Genomic DNA, 18,492 nt, shown 5'->3' on the forward strand with positions numbered 1-18,492 from the left:
CAGTTTATTTATTTAGTTTTTTTAATTTAATTGAAATTTATTATTTTAATTTGTTCTATTTTATTTTATTTAATATTTATTCTTCTTATTTATTTTGATCATTTTATTTTTTAATGTATGTATTTTAATTGTTTATTTATTTAAATTTCTTATTTTAATTTTATTGATTTTTTTTTTATTTCTTTATTATTTATTTCTTTAGTAATTTAGTTGGTTCTAGCCACATTAAAGAATGAAGGTCAAGTGTCAGACCTGTTGCTCACATATTAAACATATCAGTTATACCTTATTTGTCAATCATCACAAGCTCTTGTTTACATTATTGTTCCATCATGTTAGATGATCAGTGATTTCATATTCATTCAGGCCTTCAGCATGTCAAATGTAACTTTTAAAATGTTCTGCTTTCAGAACTGTTGTGATTTTCATCCCCTTTGGTCAGAGTTTCTTGTTTGTTCTCTACAGCTGAATTTCTCTTATTCCCCCTCCCCAGAGATCAGTATTAAGCAAGAGATCAGAATAATTAAATCATGCCTCATCTTGAAACACTGTGTTGATTTCCACATACTAAATTATGCATCCAGCTGGCTTCAGAAGTGTAATCATATTTTTGCATGAACATTTGCATGTTCTGGTGATGTAACCCGCAGTATGTTTAATGGTGGACTGGATGCATTTAGTTTTAATGTTGAGGAAAAATGCACTAAATATTATGTGTTTACTTTCAAACTTTTGACCTTTGATTGCAGGATAGTTCAACACATCAAATAAAAATCATAGTTAATATCTTCATGATCATGCATATTGTTGTCATTTTCTAAAATTGAGTTTAAAAGTGGTTTACAAGTGTTGAAATGCTGCCATCTCATAAATAACATCTGTGTTCATGTGAGAATGCATGACGTGCCTGTAGTCACGGGTTTGAGTCTGTATAGCACATGTGTGTGTGTTTCTGCAGGCTGCACGTTTCTGTGAATGTGAACATGAGTTCATACCGCTGCTTTGGGTTCGGAAAGCGATTCCATAAGCATCTTTTGGATTGTGTGTGTGTGTGTGTGTGTGTGTGTGTGTTTTGTAATCTATAAGCCCCCTAATGCTGAATTGTAAAGCCTCAGGCTACTGAAAGAAAAAGGCAGAGAGAGAGAGAGGGAATGATATGGAGGAGTAGAGATGCTTGTGCTTTTATTGGGAGCTCTTTTCTTCTGTCGTTCATTTTTTCCCTCCATCTCCGAGGATGCCAAGTAGAGAGTGGCAGTTAGAAACAGTCTGTGCATATCTAATATGATTGGTCTTGTTAAAAATAGACTGCACTATACGCTCCGTGCTGAGCTCGTATGCGCAGAAAATACTTAGTTTTGTGGGATTCCGAAAGGAAAAGGCAGTAAGGATTCAGTATACACTCTTAAAAATAAAGGTGCTTCAAAAGGTTCTTTACAGCGATGCCATAGAAGAACCAATTTTGGTTCCACAAAGAACCATTCAGTCAAAGGTTCTTTAAAGAACCATCTCTTTCTTACCTTTTTATAATCTGAAGAACCTTTTTTCACCACAAAGAACCTTTTATGAAACAGAAAGGTTCTTCAGATGTTAAAGGTTCTTTATGGAACCATTTAGACAAAAAGGTTCTTCTATGGCATCGTGAAGCAGCTTTATTTTTAAATGGTTCTTTTCTCGTTCTAGAGACTAGAGAATATTTGATTGGACAAAAATTGTATTTTCCCTTGAGTGCAAGATGATGTCATCAGTATTTTGGTTTCCATGGTAGAGAAATGCTGATTATGAACTCATCCTGCACCGCTTGTGCTATATTACTACCATTTTTGAGAGTCTCTTCTGCTCACCAAGTCTGCATTATTTGATCAAAAATACTGTTAAATACTGTAATATTGTGAAATATTATTACAATTTAAAATAAGTATTTTCTATTTTAATATATTTTAAAATGAAATTTATTCCTGTGATGCGCAGCTGAATTTTCAGCATCATTACTCCAGTCTTCAGTGTCACATGATCTTCAGAAATTATTCTAATATGCTGATTTGCTGCTCAAGAGACATTTCTGATTATTATCAATGTTGAAAACAGTTGTGCTGCTTCATATTTTTGCGGAAACTGTGATGCATTTTATTTTCTAGGATTCTTTGATAAATAAAAAGTTTAAAAGAACAGCATTTATTTGAAATAGAAATCTTTTGTAGCATTACTGTCGTTTTTGATCAATTTAATGCATCCCTACTGAATAAAAAGTGCAGCTTGTTGACTTCTCTTAGCAATCGGACTTTTTTGGTGGATGATAAAATGTGATCAAATCTGACTTGCATTTAAACAGGACCATAATATCACAGAGATTTGAGAGATTTTCTTCAGATCTAGTTGGATAACAAATAAATACATTTAATTTCAATGCAGATCAAATGTGTCCTGGCATCATGTTTCTTTTTCCTTTTAGAATTAATTTTTTATAACTGCAGTTTTATAATTGCAGGAGCTTCAATATTGTTGGAGCTTCTTTGTTTTCTGAGATTTGCATCGCACAGTTTAATCAATTTACTTATCTCTTGGCTTAATTAGAGCTGAAATGGAGCATTTTTTTTGGAGCAACTGTTTTGCTGGCTTGATCAAAACAGTACCTTTTACTATCAACAGCAGATGTTTCAGTCATGTGTTTTGTTATAATTACAGTTTAAATGTGGTTTCATGTTCTTCAACTTCTTTTTTTTTCTTCTTTCTTCTAGAAAGGGCACGTTCATTCAGACCTCGTCTTTCAGCCTACAAGCACACAGAGAACAAGACCTTCAGAGCCGAAGCTTATAGATTGCTAGAGGAAGCATAGACAGTCATATATAAAGGTACGTCTGCATCTCTTACGTTATTTTATGGATAATTCAATCCCTCATATGTGCACCGATGTCTCTTTTCCTTGTTTTTCTGAAAGATGGAGCAGGAGATTTCAAAAGTGCAGCGTAAGATGTCAGACCTGGAGTCAGTTCTGCAGCAGAAAGATGTGGAGCTCAAGGCTTCTGAAACACAAAGGACCATCTTAGAACAAGACCTGGCCACCTATATCACCGAATGCAGCGTGGGTTTACTGTCTGCATGTGGAAATGTGGCACGATCTGAACTGTACTGCTTGGTTTGTGAAACTTTTTGTTTGTTTTGTGTGTGTATTTCAGAGTTTGAAGCGCAGTTTGGAGCAGGCCCGCATGGAGGTGTCGCAGGAGGATGATAAAGCTCTGCAGCTCCTGCACGACATACGGGAGCAGGGCAACAAACTGCAGGAAATTAAAGAACAGGTTTGAATTCATTTCAGACATTTCTGTAGCGCTTTTGACAATACGTATTATTCCAGTGAGCGAAGAGCTCAAAATAAGTTCCTTAATCAGTATTTTTGTCTTGTTTTCTAGAAGACATTTACGTTTATGCATTTAGCAGATGTTTATGCGTATAGCAGCTTTTATCCAAAGTGACTTAGATTACATAAGTGCATTTAAAGCTGTACATTTTTATCAATTCATACGTTCCCTGATAATCAAATTCATAAGCATGTAATAATAAAGTGGTTCCGATTTGTTTTTGGAGAATATACAGGGGCCTTAAAAAGTTTTTTAGTTTTGTGTGTCTGCAGTGGTTTATGTACCTCTGACTGACATAACCAGAGGTTTCAGGATAGTGTGCATTGTGCTTCATTAAAGTATGTTTATATTCTAGGGCATTTTTTTTGTGACGTGTCTTTGTTTAGCACTTGGGGGTCTGAGTGAGCATTTCTCAGATTATTCCCATAGAGCTTCACAGGCATCTGCTAATAAGAGCTCTGCTGATAGAGTCCACAGTATGAGTACAAATGATCTCTGTCCATCTCAGCTTCTGAAACACTATGTGAAATAGTGATGGCCACTTACAGCCGAGTAAAGTGATGGTGAACGTAAGACTGAAGAATGAGATGTGAAGGTAAGAACATAATGGAAAAAGAGCCTGCTTTCTGCTGCTGCTTGCACATCTCCCCCAGAGCCAGGCTCCATCGCACTGCGGTTGCCATGGAGACAAAAATGGTACCTCGCAGTGAAGGATGTTGCAGATGCAGTGGAAATGCTGTCGTGACAAACCGGCAAAGGTCTCAAATTAGCAGCAAGCAGACTTTAAATGAAGTCTTCATTTGATCGAACTCTTTGGTTTGCTAAAATTTCAGTTTGGTTCCACAGAACTTTGTTGATGCTTTCAAACTCTGCTGCATAGAGTCAAATTTTCTTTGTGTGCATGTGTTTTGTTTTGTTATATTTATGAATATTTGTGCTAAGATATATTCAACTAAACAAAGAATAGTGATATATATATATATATACTGTATATACACACGCACAAAAACAAATATATATTTTAGGGCTGTCAAGCGATTTCTTTTTTATCAATTACATGATGTGTTTTTAATTAATCACATCAAAAGATCAAGTCATTATTGTGTTAGATGAGAAGAACATTGAATAGACATTACAAAAAGTAGCTTTAGAAATAAATTTTTTTTTTTGACATTGCATAAGTAATGATTTGGTAACACTTTACTTAAAGCCCTAAACATATAATGCATTATAAATGTAGTTTTAATGCATTAATTATGCCTTGTAATGCACCTTATAATGCATTGCATGATCTCATGAATAATTGTAACCACAGTTATAATGCATTATCTATTCATTGTTACACCTTTAGAAAGTATAATGCATTAAAACTAGTGCTGTTAATCGATTTAAAAAAATAACTAATTAATTGCAAATTTTTCTGAAATTAATCATGATTAATCCCACTTAACCTTAAAGTTTTTAAATATACTTTTATATTGCAATAATTTTACATTCAATCTTCAAATTAATGTAGAAACAACATAAAGAACAGTATATTTTTAATATTTGTTTAATGGCATCTTTTTTATGACTGAAGGCGAGTATCACTGATACCAATACTAATGATGTCTCTAGGAAATTGTTCTTTTCCCCTAATATTTAATCATTGACTACAGCCATTCAACATGACAGTATATTTGAGAGCTATCAATTTTAACATTTATTAGACTTTAACAAATATCTTCTAATTTAAGTGAACTTAAAACAATCTTCACATCGCACTGCGGTTGCCATGGAGACAAAAATGGTACCTCGCAGTGAAGGATGTTGCAGATGCAGTGGAAATGCTGTCGTGACAAACCGGCAAAGGTCTCAAATTAGCAGCAAGCAGACTTTAAATGAAGTCTTCATTTGATCGAACTCTTTGGTTTGCTAAAATTTCAGTTTGGTTCCACAGAACTTTGTTGATGCTTTCAAACTCTGCTGCATAGAGTCAAATTTTCTTTGTGTGCATGTGTTTTGTTTTGTTATATTTATGAATATTTGTGCTAAGATATATTCAACTAAACAAAGAATAGTGATAAGATATATCAATATTTTTTAAAGACTGAACTTTTTTATATATATTTATTAAATATTTTTAATGCGTTAAACTGAAAAAAAAAATTATTGCATGCATTAACGCACTAATTTTGACAGCACTAATTAAAACAAATGAAAAACAAACTTTCAAATATTATAATGCATTTTAACTTTGATTACAATTATTTATGAAAATGTATAATACATTACAATGTACATTATGAATGCCTTTATAATGCATTATATAATGCATTTTTTAATGAATACTGAATAATTAAAAGATTAAAAACGTGAAATGATACTCTCAATATGAAAAAAAACCCTCCTTGCTTTTGCTTTCTGTATCTGTTGTATGTATTATTAATAAGTTACTCCGTTTGTAAGGACATACATTTTCACATGTTAGCCTGAAATGTTTGAATGCACAAAAAAAAGTTAATGTTCAGTATCATACATTTTAGACATAATATTGTCAGTTTGTCTATTTTTGCTCTACCACAAAAATATATTTACAAAGACAAAGCAGAAACAGTGTTTTTTTGTGGAATAAATCAAGTGTTTTCCAACGAGTCAGTTACATGAATGATTCAATGACTCATTCTTAAAAGCAGTCACTTGTGTCATTCCTTAAAGGGGTCATGAACTGGCTTTTTTATTATTTTATACTGTTGTCTGAGGTCCACTTATGACGTTTGCATGGTTTTTACATTCAAAAACATCAAAATCAATAAGTAATAGGCTATTTTCTACCCTGGTTTTGAGACAGGCTCGAGAAACGCTCGGTTTTTATGGGCATGCCGCATTGAAGACTTGGAAGTAAACGCCCACTGCTATGATTGGATAACAGTTTTGCATATTAAACTAACTTTCTGTGTGTCTGTTTGACAAGCTACATCCTTCATAGGAGCCTTCTGTGACTTTAGACATGTACACAGAATCAGGACATATCAAGCGATCTCTAACAAAGCAATAGTGACACAGTACAAATATTTTTTTACTCACATAAGTGAAAGATTCCTATCCGATCCAATATAGACGCACAGCATTGCTTTTTAATCTCAGTCTCTCTGCAAATCCAGCGTCGACCTGTGTCTTGTTTACAAAGGAGTCCATGGTGAAAGAAAGCGAACAAACGCTCAATGTTTTACTCACGTGAGCTGAAACTTCATTAAAAATAAAGTTCAAACACGCATTCCTAATATTTGAATCCGAAGGAAGGTTATGCAGCGACTGTGTTCTTCCGCAACCAGGCACTGCACAATATTTTGCGATCTTCAATGGCAAGTGTATTGCTTGGTTGCTCGATCCGGTTTAGCGCCACTCATGTTAATGCGCGAATCAGTGGGCGGGGCTACAGAATTAGGCGTTGATATTCCTCTGTGGAGGCGGTGTTTAACCTATCTATTAGGCATATTGCAGGATCTGGCGTTCGCTGGGCCTGGTGTCAATAAAAGCTTTTATTTCAGTAGCAAGGACGTTTTCAGTTCTGAAACTTACACTATATTCTTTTAGTACGATGATCTCTTATATATCAAAAGCTCAAGTAAAAGTTGATTTCTCAATTCATGACCCCTTTTTTATAAATCGGTATGTTTGAACGAATCAGTTGAGTGAATGAATTCAATGACTCTCTCTTAAAGATAAATATAGTTTTTATTCTCATAGTAAGAATTTAACATATTTTAATATAGTTTTTATTCTCATAGTAACTGACTTGTAATCAGTAGTTTTACATTTTATCGTAGTGCCTAATTTGATTACATCATTCACAATGCTTTATGGGATAATAGTAGTTCAGTTTTTCAAATCTTTTTTTTTTTTTTTGCTTTAACTTTAATTATACTTCAAATTTACAAAATTGTAAATACAAAAATATAACTTTGTCTCTGGTGTTTCTCTTTAAAAAATTAATGGACATTAATGAGCCAAATTTGTCACATTTTAAGACATTGTTAAGATCTTTTGTTAAAGTTTAGAGAAGATGCATTTGAGATTATGTAGTGTTTGATCGATACGGGTTTTTCTGTGCCTGATATTGCTATAGAAAGTGCTGTGTTTCTGAATTGCTGAAATGACAAAGCAAAGCAAGCTCTGAAAAACGTGAGATTTCAGCAAAAACGTCAATTACCTTTCCATTTAATCTGATTGGCGTTTAGGAGAAACAATTGATGTATTCAAGAGATCTCATTTGTGGTTTTCTTTCTGATGAATGAATGTGGCATTCAGGATTTTTTTAGTGCTTGCTACTATTGCAGATGTTGTAATTCCAGGCACTTTCTGGCAAAATGTTATTGTCACGATTGACGTTATTTGTGCAGGAGAGCAATTAGTTCACTATTGATAATTAAGCAATCACATTAGCATAGAGGACTGAAAGATGAAGATTGTGTTGACTCATTTTGAGTTTTTTCTTTTTTTCTTTCATATTGTGACTTTCAATTGGGAGGCAATTTCACAAAATGTCAAGCACCTCTTTTCTGTCATTTCTGGTGCATAATTATAATTCTCATTATGGTGATGTAAAGCAAAAAGCACAAACATGCTTTTCCATAAGCGTTTTTGTGTACTTTGTTGTTTTTCCTCAGTACTTTCACAATATAGCACAGCCTCAAGTGCCTAATTGCTTTGATTTAAAGGCTACTGCATAATAAAAATATAAGGGACAACAATAATGTTATGTTATGTTATGTTATGTTATGTTATGTTATGTTATGTTATGTTATGTTATGTAAAACTGGCTGTAAATGTCCTCACCCCAAGGCCATCCAAAATGTAGATGAGTTTGTTTCTTCATCAGAACAGATTTGGAGAAATGTAGCATTGCATCACTTGCTCACCAATGGATGCTCTGCAGTGAATGGGTGCCGTCAGAATGAGAGTCCAAACAGCTGATAAAAACATCACAATAACCCACAAGTAATCCACACCACTCCAGTCCATCAGTTAATGTCTTGTGCAGCAAAAACCTACATTTTTGTTAGAAACAAATTCTTTAAGAGCTCTTCAACTTCAAACCGCTGCTTCCCGCAAAGATATGATCCTTTTATATTTCTCTCCTGATTCAGACGAGACGACTTTTTTTTACTGGAAACAACTGTTTGGAGTTGCTTAATGATGGATTTGTTTCTTACAAACACACAGCTTTTCACATCACAAGATGTTAACTGATGGACTGGAGTGGTGTTGGATCACTTGTGGATTATTGTGATGTTTTTATCAGCTGTTTGGACTCTCATTTTGACGGCACCCATTCACTGCAGAGGTTCCATTGGTGAGCAAGTGATGCAATGCTACATTTCTCCAAATCTGATGAGTAAACAAACTCATCTACATCTTTGATGACCTGAGGGTGAGGACATTTTCAGAAAATTTTCGTTTTTAGGTGAACTGAATACTTGGTCTTGGTCTTGGTAATTACTCAATTTCCACAGGAGCAAGTCCAGCATGCTTTACAATAACGTTTAATAAACACAGACAGTTACTGATTCTATCTTCTATGCTTGTCGTGCTAGATTTCCTTTTCCCCTTTAACGTAGCCCCAGGCTACCGTTTATCGCTAAACTCCATAAGACGTCTCATTGGGTGATTGTGGCCTTGTCACACATGACATGGACGTGATTTGTGACCTGTAGCTAATGGCTGATGAAACGATGAGGGCTGATTCCGACTCGGACTGGCACACTCACTCCGTCCGCCCACTCACTGGCCTTTCACCCACTCAGCACACTTATATATCCACTTCTGCGCTCTGCTTTTCATGTGCTGGTCTCTCTCTATATCCTGCGGTTGGTTACTCAGACTGATTTCATCTCCTCTGCCTCATGTTCTCACAAAGGTCTTCTGATTCGCCTGTTTTATTTGATTCTGCCATTTTGCATGAAACTGTTTGCTTAGTGCTGCATTGAAATGGGTTGCATGAACCCAGTCTGATTCCTTTATACTTTTTATATTGCTTCTCACCCGTATGAATGGTTTGCCATGTCGAACGCAGGAAAATGAAACTAAAAATAACCCTATAAAAGCCTTTCAATTATCAAGGTGATCAAATCTTTGTTGAAAAACCTTGCACACAGTCTGCTGCATGCTTTCTGTTGTCTGATTGATAGTTGATTTTTAGTTTAGACTTTTTTGCAAAAGCCTTCAGCTTGTGCTTCACGTGTCTTTTTGCTGTGAAAACTTAAGACTAAGTAAACATAAGAATAGCTTTGTAATATTTCAAGATTAACACTTACTGGACTGAAGCAGGTTTACTTGATTATCCATACATCCTTTTTTTTTTTGTTTTTTTTAAGAAAAATCATGAGTATCAAATATAATGATCAGGCTTTTGAGGAAATTGTATTTGTTCATCTGTCAATCATCACTGTATTGCATTGCATTATATGTTTTGATCATAAAATTAAGCATTTAAATATCATCTTACTAAGACATTTTTTATTGGAGATATAAAGTGAGGACTGATATTTATATCATTTTATGCAAGTATCTGCTATAAATATTTTATTGATTTACATTACAGACTATCAGAAATTCATAGTTTATATCATTATCTGCACCAAATTACATATTTTTGCTCAGTTTGGGCCTCTGAATAAAACTGAGATGTTTATTTTTTGTCATATGATACTATTACAAGCCATAAAAGCCTGATGTATCAAATATGATACTCAACCAAAAACACATACAAACTTTTATTTTATATATTTAACTAATTCTATCTCAATAAACTGTTCCATTTAAAAATAAATAAATAAAAATGTTATTTCTTTTGTCAGATTAAATTGCACTGCAAGAAACTTTGGATAAAAGCATCTGCTACTTACAGTACATGTCCATATGAGCTAAATAATAAAACATTTTGACCGTGTTTCTGTAACTAAAGTGCCATTTTAACCATTTATGCCCTTGCAGGAGTACCACGCTCAGCTGGAGGAAATGCGCGTGTCTATTCGTCAGCTGGAGGAGAACCTGTCCGCCGCTCGCCGCCGCAGCGACCTGTACGAATCCGAGCTGAAAGAGTCTCGCCAGACCAGCGATGAGCTCAAGAGGAAGGCTGTGGAATACCAGCAGAAGATTCAGAAGGTCTGTTCACGTTCGAAGCGAGAACCGTCCTGCTGATGCACGCTAGATGAGATGCGATCAGTCGATTTTTTTTTCATTTTGCAGGCTAAAGAACAAGGCAAAGCTGAGATGGAAGAACTTCTGACTAAATTGCAGAAGGTACATCTGATATGACAACTCATTATTTCCATTTGCTGTCGGGAAGACCAACATACAGTATTTCCTTCCTAACTAGCTTAACCAACAATACTCCCATGGTAAATGAACCAAATCGCCATGCTGATCAACCAGCACTAACCAGTCAGGAGCATAAATTCATGCTGTTTTTAAGTGCAGGAAAGCAAATTGCTAATGCAGCTGTTTTCGTATTTAAGCTTCTTTATTTGTAAATGTCTCAGACCAATGCAGAGCAACAAGTAAAGATGGAAGAACTCCAGGAGAAGCTTGCCAAGGTACTGTGCACATTTATTTCAAATTCAGCCCTGCTTGAAGAACTGAAACATGATTTGTTTGTTTAAAAAGTAATATTCAGTAATATTATTGATTTAACTGCATTGACGCTGTCAGTGAACTGTACTAGCTGAACTTTGCATAATAAAATTGATAATAACTTTGCAACATCAACACTGCTATTGAACTGAATTGAGCTGAATAATGACACTATTGTCTTTTGTAGAGATGCTTTATAGCTGAAATTAAATGTTTCATAATTGATGAATTTTATAACATAAGTACCTTTAAATTTCTCTAAATTTTCCTGTTTATTAATATGAAACTGCTTTGAAACAATGTTTATTGTGCAAAGCACTATATAGATAAATGTGTTTGGACTTATCATGGATATACAGTAACAGTGTTTCTGGTATCACAGAATGACATATTGCTGCCTATATATTTTATAACTTATAACCATATATTTTGTTAAGTGATATAATGTTAATATATAAAACTACTTGAACTACCAAAATCTGCTTTTTACCGTAAAATGTAATAAGCACCATACACTGTAAAAAAAAAAAAAGAATTTCAATAAAGTAGATAAAAGTATGTTTTACAAGAAGATACTATTTCAGTTTTTCTACTTCAAATGTTATGTTTAATTCATATAATCATATGTCCTTTTACTGTTTGCACTGTAAATTATATGTTAATTTATAGTTTGTACTTTCAAAAACTATCATTTTGACTGTATTTCACTGTAGAATTACATTTAATGCCATGTTGAACCATTTACAGTTTTTCACCAGATATGGTAAGGTAACTTATAGTTAACCAATTAACCGGTCTTTTACAGTAGCATTTTTAGTCTTTTTCTGTACATTTTTTTACAACGCAGCTTCCCTCTCTCTCAGGCCGTGAAGGCAAGTACAGAAGCCACTGAACTCCTGCAGAACGTCCGTCAGGCTAAAGAACGTCTGGAGCGGGACCTGGAGCGTCTGCACACCAAAGAGGACTCCACCGACAGCCTGCGCAGACGCCTGCGAGACACTGAGGTGACCTATGACTCCACTGACACACTGCATGGTTTCTTCAGACACTTTCACTGTCTGAATGAATTAAAATGGCTTTATTTACAAATATCATGATTATGATTAGATCAGATTCAACTTTATTGTCATTGCACAAAGAATAAGCAGGAAACAATTCCTGTAGCTCAAACAGTAGATTATAAGTGATAAAATAAAGTGTAGAGATTGAATGCAGTGTTACTTGCTTAGGATAAAAACATCTGCCAAATGCATGAATATTAATGCATTGAAAATTTGTTGACATTTAGCCTCAAGCTCAGAGCTGATTGGCTCATTGTTGATGACAATTCTGATGTGATTTTCCATTTCAACAGTTGCAAAAAATATTTTCGTACTTAGTTTTGTTGTCTTGTTTTCTAATACAAATATCTAAACATTTTAAAATCAAGACATATTTACTTAAGAAAAATTACATTCGATTTTTAGTCTTAATTTGTACTGCAAAACAAGACACAAATACTAAATAAGAAAATAATTTTTACAGACTATTTAGTCATGTTTTCTTGATAAAAAATGCTTAAAAGCAGAAAGAATATCTGCCAGTGGGGTAATAAAAATAATCTCGTTTTCCCTTTGAACTAATTTTATTTTTCTTACCCCATTGGCAGATATTTTTTCTTGTTTTAAGCATAAACTCACTTAATTTTGATACATGTTTCAGGAAACAAGACTTAATATCTTAACTAATTTGACTCATTGTTTACAGTTTAGACACAGCCTAACCTAAACTTGAACATCTGGTTTATTCATAGAAATACTGTTTCAGGGGCTATTTGATCTAAATGTAATTTGTTGGTGAAACCTTATGCATTCAGGTTGAATCAGTGATGCCAAGTAATATTATTTTTGACTCAAATAAAATCAGCTAGTTTAGATGTTTCCACATAAAGCTTGTTTTTTCAGTCTAAGTTGCCAGGAGAACATCATCAAAATGAGGTTTTTCCTTTTTTGGGATGGAACAGGATGGCAAGAAAACCCTGGAGATCCAGGTCAAGAGGCTGGAGATGGTGGAAAGGAGAGAAACTAAACTCAAAGAAGACATTCAGACCAAGTCGCAGCAGATCCAACAGATGGCAGACAAAATCATGGTAAGCCTGAGATGCACTGAACTCCCGCTGATTTACACGTACTGTGTCTTAAACACACACACACGGACTAACAGGTAAACACTGGAGTTATTCACTTCAACACAACGTGTCAATGAAATGCGATTGCTGCGCTCCAGAAATGTCTACTGGAGGTGTCACATGCACGCAGTAAAGCTACTTATTAAAGACGCGCTACACTTGTTAGTCACGCGCAGTATACCTCCTCAAACCCTCACGCTTGCATTAAACACACGCATACACACTTTCAGTTTTATTCATTTTTTTCGACCTGCTTAGCCTGGCAGTGTCACTGCTTCTTTTCCTCAGCTCCCAGCATGCTCTCTGGCCCTGTCACAGCTCCAAAAGTGACAGATTGCAGTGGATCATCTCAGTCTTTGGCCACGATCATATGTGTCACAATGACGATGTGTTTTTAGCTGGATGATTTATACCGTATATTATTGATTTTTATGAATTAGTCATGATTAACAAGTGCTTAAAAATGAAATGCCACATTTTGAGTTTATCTGGAGATCACCAGAGTTGTTAGTGGTAATTAAAAATGAAATCTATTAAATCTTATTATATCTTATTAAATGATTGCACTGTATTTTATGTATCCTCATACTCTTTTGATGCATTTTAAATAAATTTTTAATCATTTCAAATGTTTTATTCTCTGCTTTTATTGTTGTGATTATTTTAATTCCTTTTTATGTAAAGCACTTTGAATTATTGTGTATGAAATGTGCTATAGAAATAAGCTTGCCTTGCCTTATCTATTAAAAATAGTTTTCATTATTTGAAATAAGGCTGAAATAAAATATAAATATTATGTGTAAAACTTACATTTTAAAAGAGTTGAAGTCCTAAAATTACTAAAACTGAAATAAAAATAAATTAAAGCTAACTAGAAATATTTACAAATTTAAATAAAATAAAAATTTAAATAACAACTGAAAATGTAAAATATTACTGTTAACAAAAATAAGGAAAAACTAAATTTAAATAAAATATATGTTGTATATAAACTAATAACTAAAAACTATATATGAACTAATAACTTTTACTGTTTTTCACGTAAAAGTTATGGTTTGTGCTTCCAAAAATGATCAATTTGACTGTATTTTACTGTATAATTACATATAATGCAATAGTAAACCATTTACAGTTTTTTAACATATATGCTAAGGTAATTTGCAATTAACTAACAAGTTAATTAAAAGTATTAAATTTTTTCATTAATTGAAAAAAGCACAAATAATATATAAATATTATATGAAAAAAAGTTGAGGTACTAAATTACTAAAACTGAAATAAAAATAAATGAAACATGCACAGGATTCTTAAAACTTAAGAATCTTACATTCTTAACAAAATGTAAAATGAAAACACTAGAGATAAGAACAAAAGCTAGTTCAAAATATTAATAAATACTATAAAAGTATATAAATAATACTAAATAGCACTGATGGAAATATGTTATCAGTTAAAAAATGACCTCTACTGTTTTTCCTAAAAATAAATGAGATTAAATAGAGACTTTTACTGAAGTCCCACGCTTTTAAAATTTTCTTCAGGGAAAAATACCCTAGCAATCTCTCAGTATGAAACAGATATTCCATTAAGTCTCAGTGGTATTCATTTTTCCTCTATCGTCTGTATGCAGGAACTCGAAGAGAACTTGCGTGAAACCCAGGCAACAGCGCAGCGTATGGAAACATACCTGGAACAGAAGAAAAATCTTTATGAAGACAAGATCAAGGTCGGGCCGAACACACACACACACACACACACACACACACACACACACACACACTTCTGCACGTGACAAATATCAGTGATGTTCAACAGAGCGGTTTGCCTCCATCATTGAGTTTACACAGGAGAACTATACTATTAGTGCTCCTTATTAATTTTATAGCCACTGAATAAAAGATCCTGACTCTGTATTTATCTTTGGATTTAGATTAAACCTTTAAAGGCCTCATTTTGAGGATACTTTCTGTTCGTCTGTCAGGTGTAATAACCCAGTGCTTGTGTTTTGTAGGTTTTAGAGACTCAAATGAAGGCTGATTTGGCTGAAAAGGAACTGCTGGAGTCCAAGCAGAGCACGTATGAGGAGGAATCTCGCGAGCGGGGAAAAATGATCAGTGATCAGACAGCGGTAACACATTATTTTGCTTTTTTCTGAGAGACTATTATTTTTTAGTGGGAAAAATTATATTGTGTGACCCTATTAATTAACACTGATCTTTGTGCCGTTGTGCAAGACAATAAATTCAAATAGATTTTTTTTTTTTATCATGGCATGATTTTAAAATTCTCATTACTGTAAAAAAAATCTGCCTTTAATTTGTTGATTTAAATAAAAACATCATTGTATAACAATAATTGTTTTACTGTAGTGCTGTAAAAATACTGTATTGATAGTAACGAGAATAAGATAATATAGGAATTACAAAAAATTTATTAAAAGTTTAAATTAGTTTTTTTTTTCTGTCATGTAAATTTCATGTAAATTTTTCTTAAAGTTTTAGTAATTTTTTTGTGTTTTTGTCATTTTACTTTTTAAAAACACATCTATAGAGTTTTAGAGACTTATTAATTTTTATTTCAGTTTTAGTTATTTTACTATACAGCAAGTTGAAACTAAATGAAAATGAGAAACTAGCTAATACACACACACACACACACACACAGTATATATATATATATATATAGTATCTCAGTAAATTGTCAGTATATATTTTATATATTAATAATTTTATTATTTACTTTTATTTTAAGTAATAATTTTTTTTAGTTAACTATAATAACCCTACTCAGTACTGTAGAAAGGCTAATATTGTTACTTTTGACAAGACTATACTATACTTGGTTGACTGTAATGATTCCCCAGCTTGACCAGCACTAACCAGAAATTCAAGCTGGTCTGTTCATTAGTGAACTAAAGTTCTGCTTTGAATTATGGTGTCTAATTTGACTCTGTTTTATGTAGACGATCAATGCCATGGAGTCAAAGATGACCAGTCTGGAGCAGAGGATCACAGAGCTGTCCGAGGCCAACAAACTGGCAGCCAACAGCAGCATTTACACGCAGAAAAACATGTGAGTTTACATGCATGAACATACAGACCTGAGCTGATTCAGTCATGGATGGAAATCATTTGCAGTAGCCTACAATTAGACTAACACACTCTATTACTTGACTGAAGAGCTGTTTGTTTGGATTATTTTTAGTAACATTATTAATTATTAATTGAATTTTGTTTTTTTTCATATTGCGGTTGACTGTTGTTGTTATGTAAAAGCAATTAGCCATTCTGCTTCATGCTGTGCCACATAATGTCGAAAAATACACAGTAAAACACATTTGTTTGGATATGGCATTCTTTGCAAATAATTTTTTTTCCCCATTAAAGTATATATCTGCTACAGTCACTTAAACTTAAAAAATGTTGAAGTACTAAAATTACTAAAACTGAAATAAAATAAATTAAAGCTAAATAGAATATTTAAGAAATACACAAGCACACAACAAAATGACTAAAGCAAAAATTAAAATGAAATGTAAAAATACATTGCTGGTAACAAAAATAAGAAGAAACAAAACTAACTATTTAAATAAACTATGATCATATGTAATATTGTGAAGGGTCTTCTGGGAATGTCCTTTTATTATATTATACTTTATAGTGTGTAAAATAAAGTAAAATATATTTTAAATTTTTAAAATAGAAATAACAAGTATTTTTAATAGAAATAACAAATAAAATAAAAATAAAACACATTTTAAAAAATATCTGTATATACTGATAGTCACTTTACCGTAGTACCAACACAGGACTTTTTTGCAAGAGTCTTTTGGCTTATTGTTTTATGCTTCCATGTAATATTAGTATTAAGTATTTTCATAGTCAATTTCATTGCCGTTCACATCAGTGAACCATGGATATTTGGGTATGAAATGTGTTTGGTGAATGTAAAGGTTAATTTCAGGCTAATGTGCCATGATAGCAGATTTTCAGGGTTAAGCACAAAGTTAATGAACGATGACCTGGTGTATTTGCATTATATCAAGGCTTTCATAAGAACTTCGTATTATCCCTGTTGAAAAATCAGCAGAATTTGTCACCAGTATATGTGATTTAGATGCTGTTCCCACCAGACTAGCTTAACCATCATGGTTAACTAGCTCTACCAGGTTTTAGAAGCTCAAATGAATTGGGAGATGTTTAACCAAAACGCAAAATGTATTCTTTCAAAAACTCTCAAAGTCTTGTTTGTAATCTTTAGGAACGCCCAAGAGGAGATGATATCTGAGCTCAGGCAGCAGAAGTTTTATCTGGAATCTCAGGCTGGAAAACTGGAGGCCCAGAATGCAAAGCTGGAGGAACATCTGGAGAAACTGACACAACAAGAGCAGACTAACAAGAGCAGAGTGCTGGAGCTGGAGGCCAGACTGCGAGAGGTGAGTGATGACCAAGACCATCATATGACGATGATCAGACCGGTTGATGAACCATATTTCACCCCGAAAGAATCAAAAGCAATGAATAAGAAGTTGAAAACAGTTGTGCTGCTTCATACTTTTGTGGAAACATTGCTACATTTTTTTCAGGATTCTTTGATGAATAGAAAGTTCAAGAGAACAGCATTTATTTAGATTTTTTTTTTAAACTTTATAAATGTCTTTAAAGTCACTTTTGATCAATTGAATGCATCCTTGCTGAATAAAAGTACTAATTTCTTTCAAATAACAACAAAAACTGTACTGACCCCAAACTTTTGATCATTTCTTGTTTTATATAGTTTTTTTTTTCTTCAGTTCATTTAAATAGCCCAGCAGATATTCCATGTGGGTCTCTTAATTAATATGAGCCTGTGATTAATATGATTATTATCAGCTCTAATCTGACTGTAAGCCATGAATATATTAATGCTATAAACATTAACATCCTGAATTTTTGCAAAGCTGCTTTGTATTATGTAAAATGCTATACAAATTAAATTGACTTGATGCACTCAGGGAGAATTCTGAATCATGTTTCACCCCAAAATCAACAGAAATAAGTAAATAAATTACATCTTACATGAAGAAAATGAAGTTTAAAACTATTCGAAAACTATATGTTCTAAAACTATTTAGAACTCTTAAGATTTTTTTTTTCATAATGGCATTATTTTCAAATTCTCATCACTGAAAAAAATCTGCCTTTAATTTGTTGATTTAAGTAAAAAATCATTGTAATATGGCAACAATTGTTTTGCTGTGATGCAAAAAATACTGTATTGACAGTAATGAGAGTAATCAAAGATAATAGGAATTATATAAAAAAGTTAAATATCTGTAATATACTGTAATGTACTGTAAATACTGTAATATAAATTTTT

The 18,492-nt window shown here is 33.1% G+C and overlaps 1 protein-coding gene across 7 annotated transcripts in view; it reads left to right on the plus strand.

Annotated features, from left to right (window-relative positions):
• The window catches only part of LOC107715152 (citron Rho-interacting kinase-like), a 53,900-nt gene that overhangs the window by 2,209 nt on the left and 33,199 nt on the right, over positions 1 to 18,492 (plus strand). For all 7 annotated transcript variants that reach the window (XM_016521212.1, XM_016521215.1, XM_016521214.1 and 4 more), the window contains exons 2-13: positions 2,736 to 2,849; positions 2,936 to 3,079; positions 3,174 to 3,293; positions 10,329 to 10,499; positions 10,584 to 10,637; positions 10,877 to 10,930; positions 11,831 to 11,971; positions 12,970 to 13,095; positions 14,765 to 14,860; positions 15,146 to 15,262; positions 16,097 to 16,206; positions 17,395 to 17,569. In XM_016521212.1, coding sequence (XP_016376698.1) covers positions 2,936 to 3,079; positions 3,174 to 3,293; positions 10,329 to 10,499; positions 10,584 to 10,637; positions 10,877 to 10,930; positions 11,831 to 11,971; positions 12,970 to 13,095; positions 14,765 to 14,860; positions 15,146 to 15,262; positions 16,097 to 16,206; positions 17,395 to 17,569 — 1,308 coding nt within the window. In that variant the 5' untranslated portion in view covers positions 2,736 to 2,849. The remainder of the gene's footprint in view (positions 1 to 2,735; positions 2,850 to 2,935; positions 3,080 to 3,173; positions 3,294 to 10,328; positions 10,500 to 10,583; positions 10,638 to 10,876; positions 10,931 to 11,830; positions 11,972 to 12,969; positions 13,096 to 14,764; positions 14,861 to 15,145; positions 15,263 to 16,096; positions 16,207 to 17,394; positions 17,570 to 18,492) is intronic.

This window comes from Sinocyclocheilus rhinocerous, unplaced genomic scaffold (genome assembly GCF_001515625.1).
Source record: "Sinocyclocheilus rhinocerous isolate Xijiao unplaced genomic scaffold, SAMN03320098_v1.1 scaffold5165, whole genome shotgun sequence".
In the NCBI taxonomy this organism is placed as follows: domain Eukaryota; kingdom Metazoa; phylum Chordata; class Actinopteri; order Cypriniformes; family Cyprinidae; genus Sinocyclocheilus; species Sinocyclocheilus rhinocerous.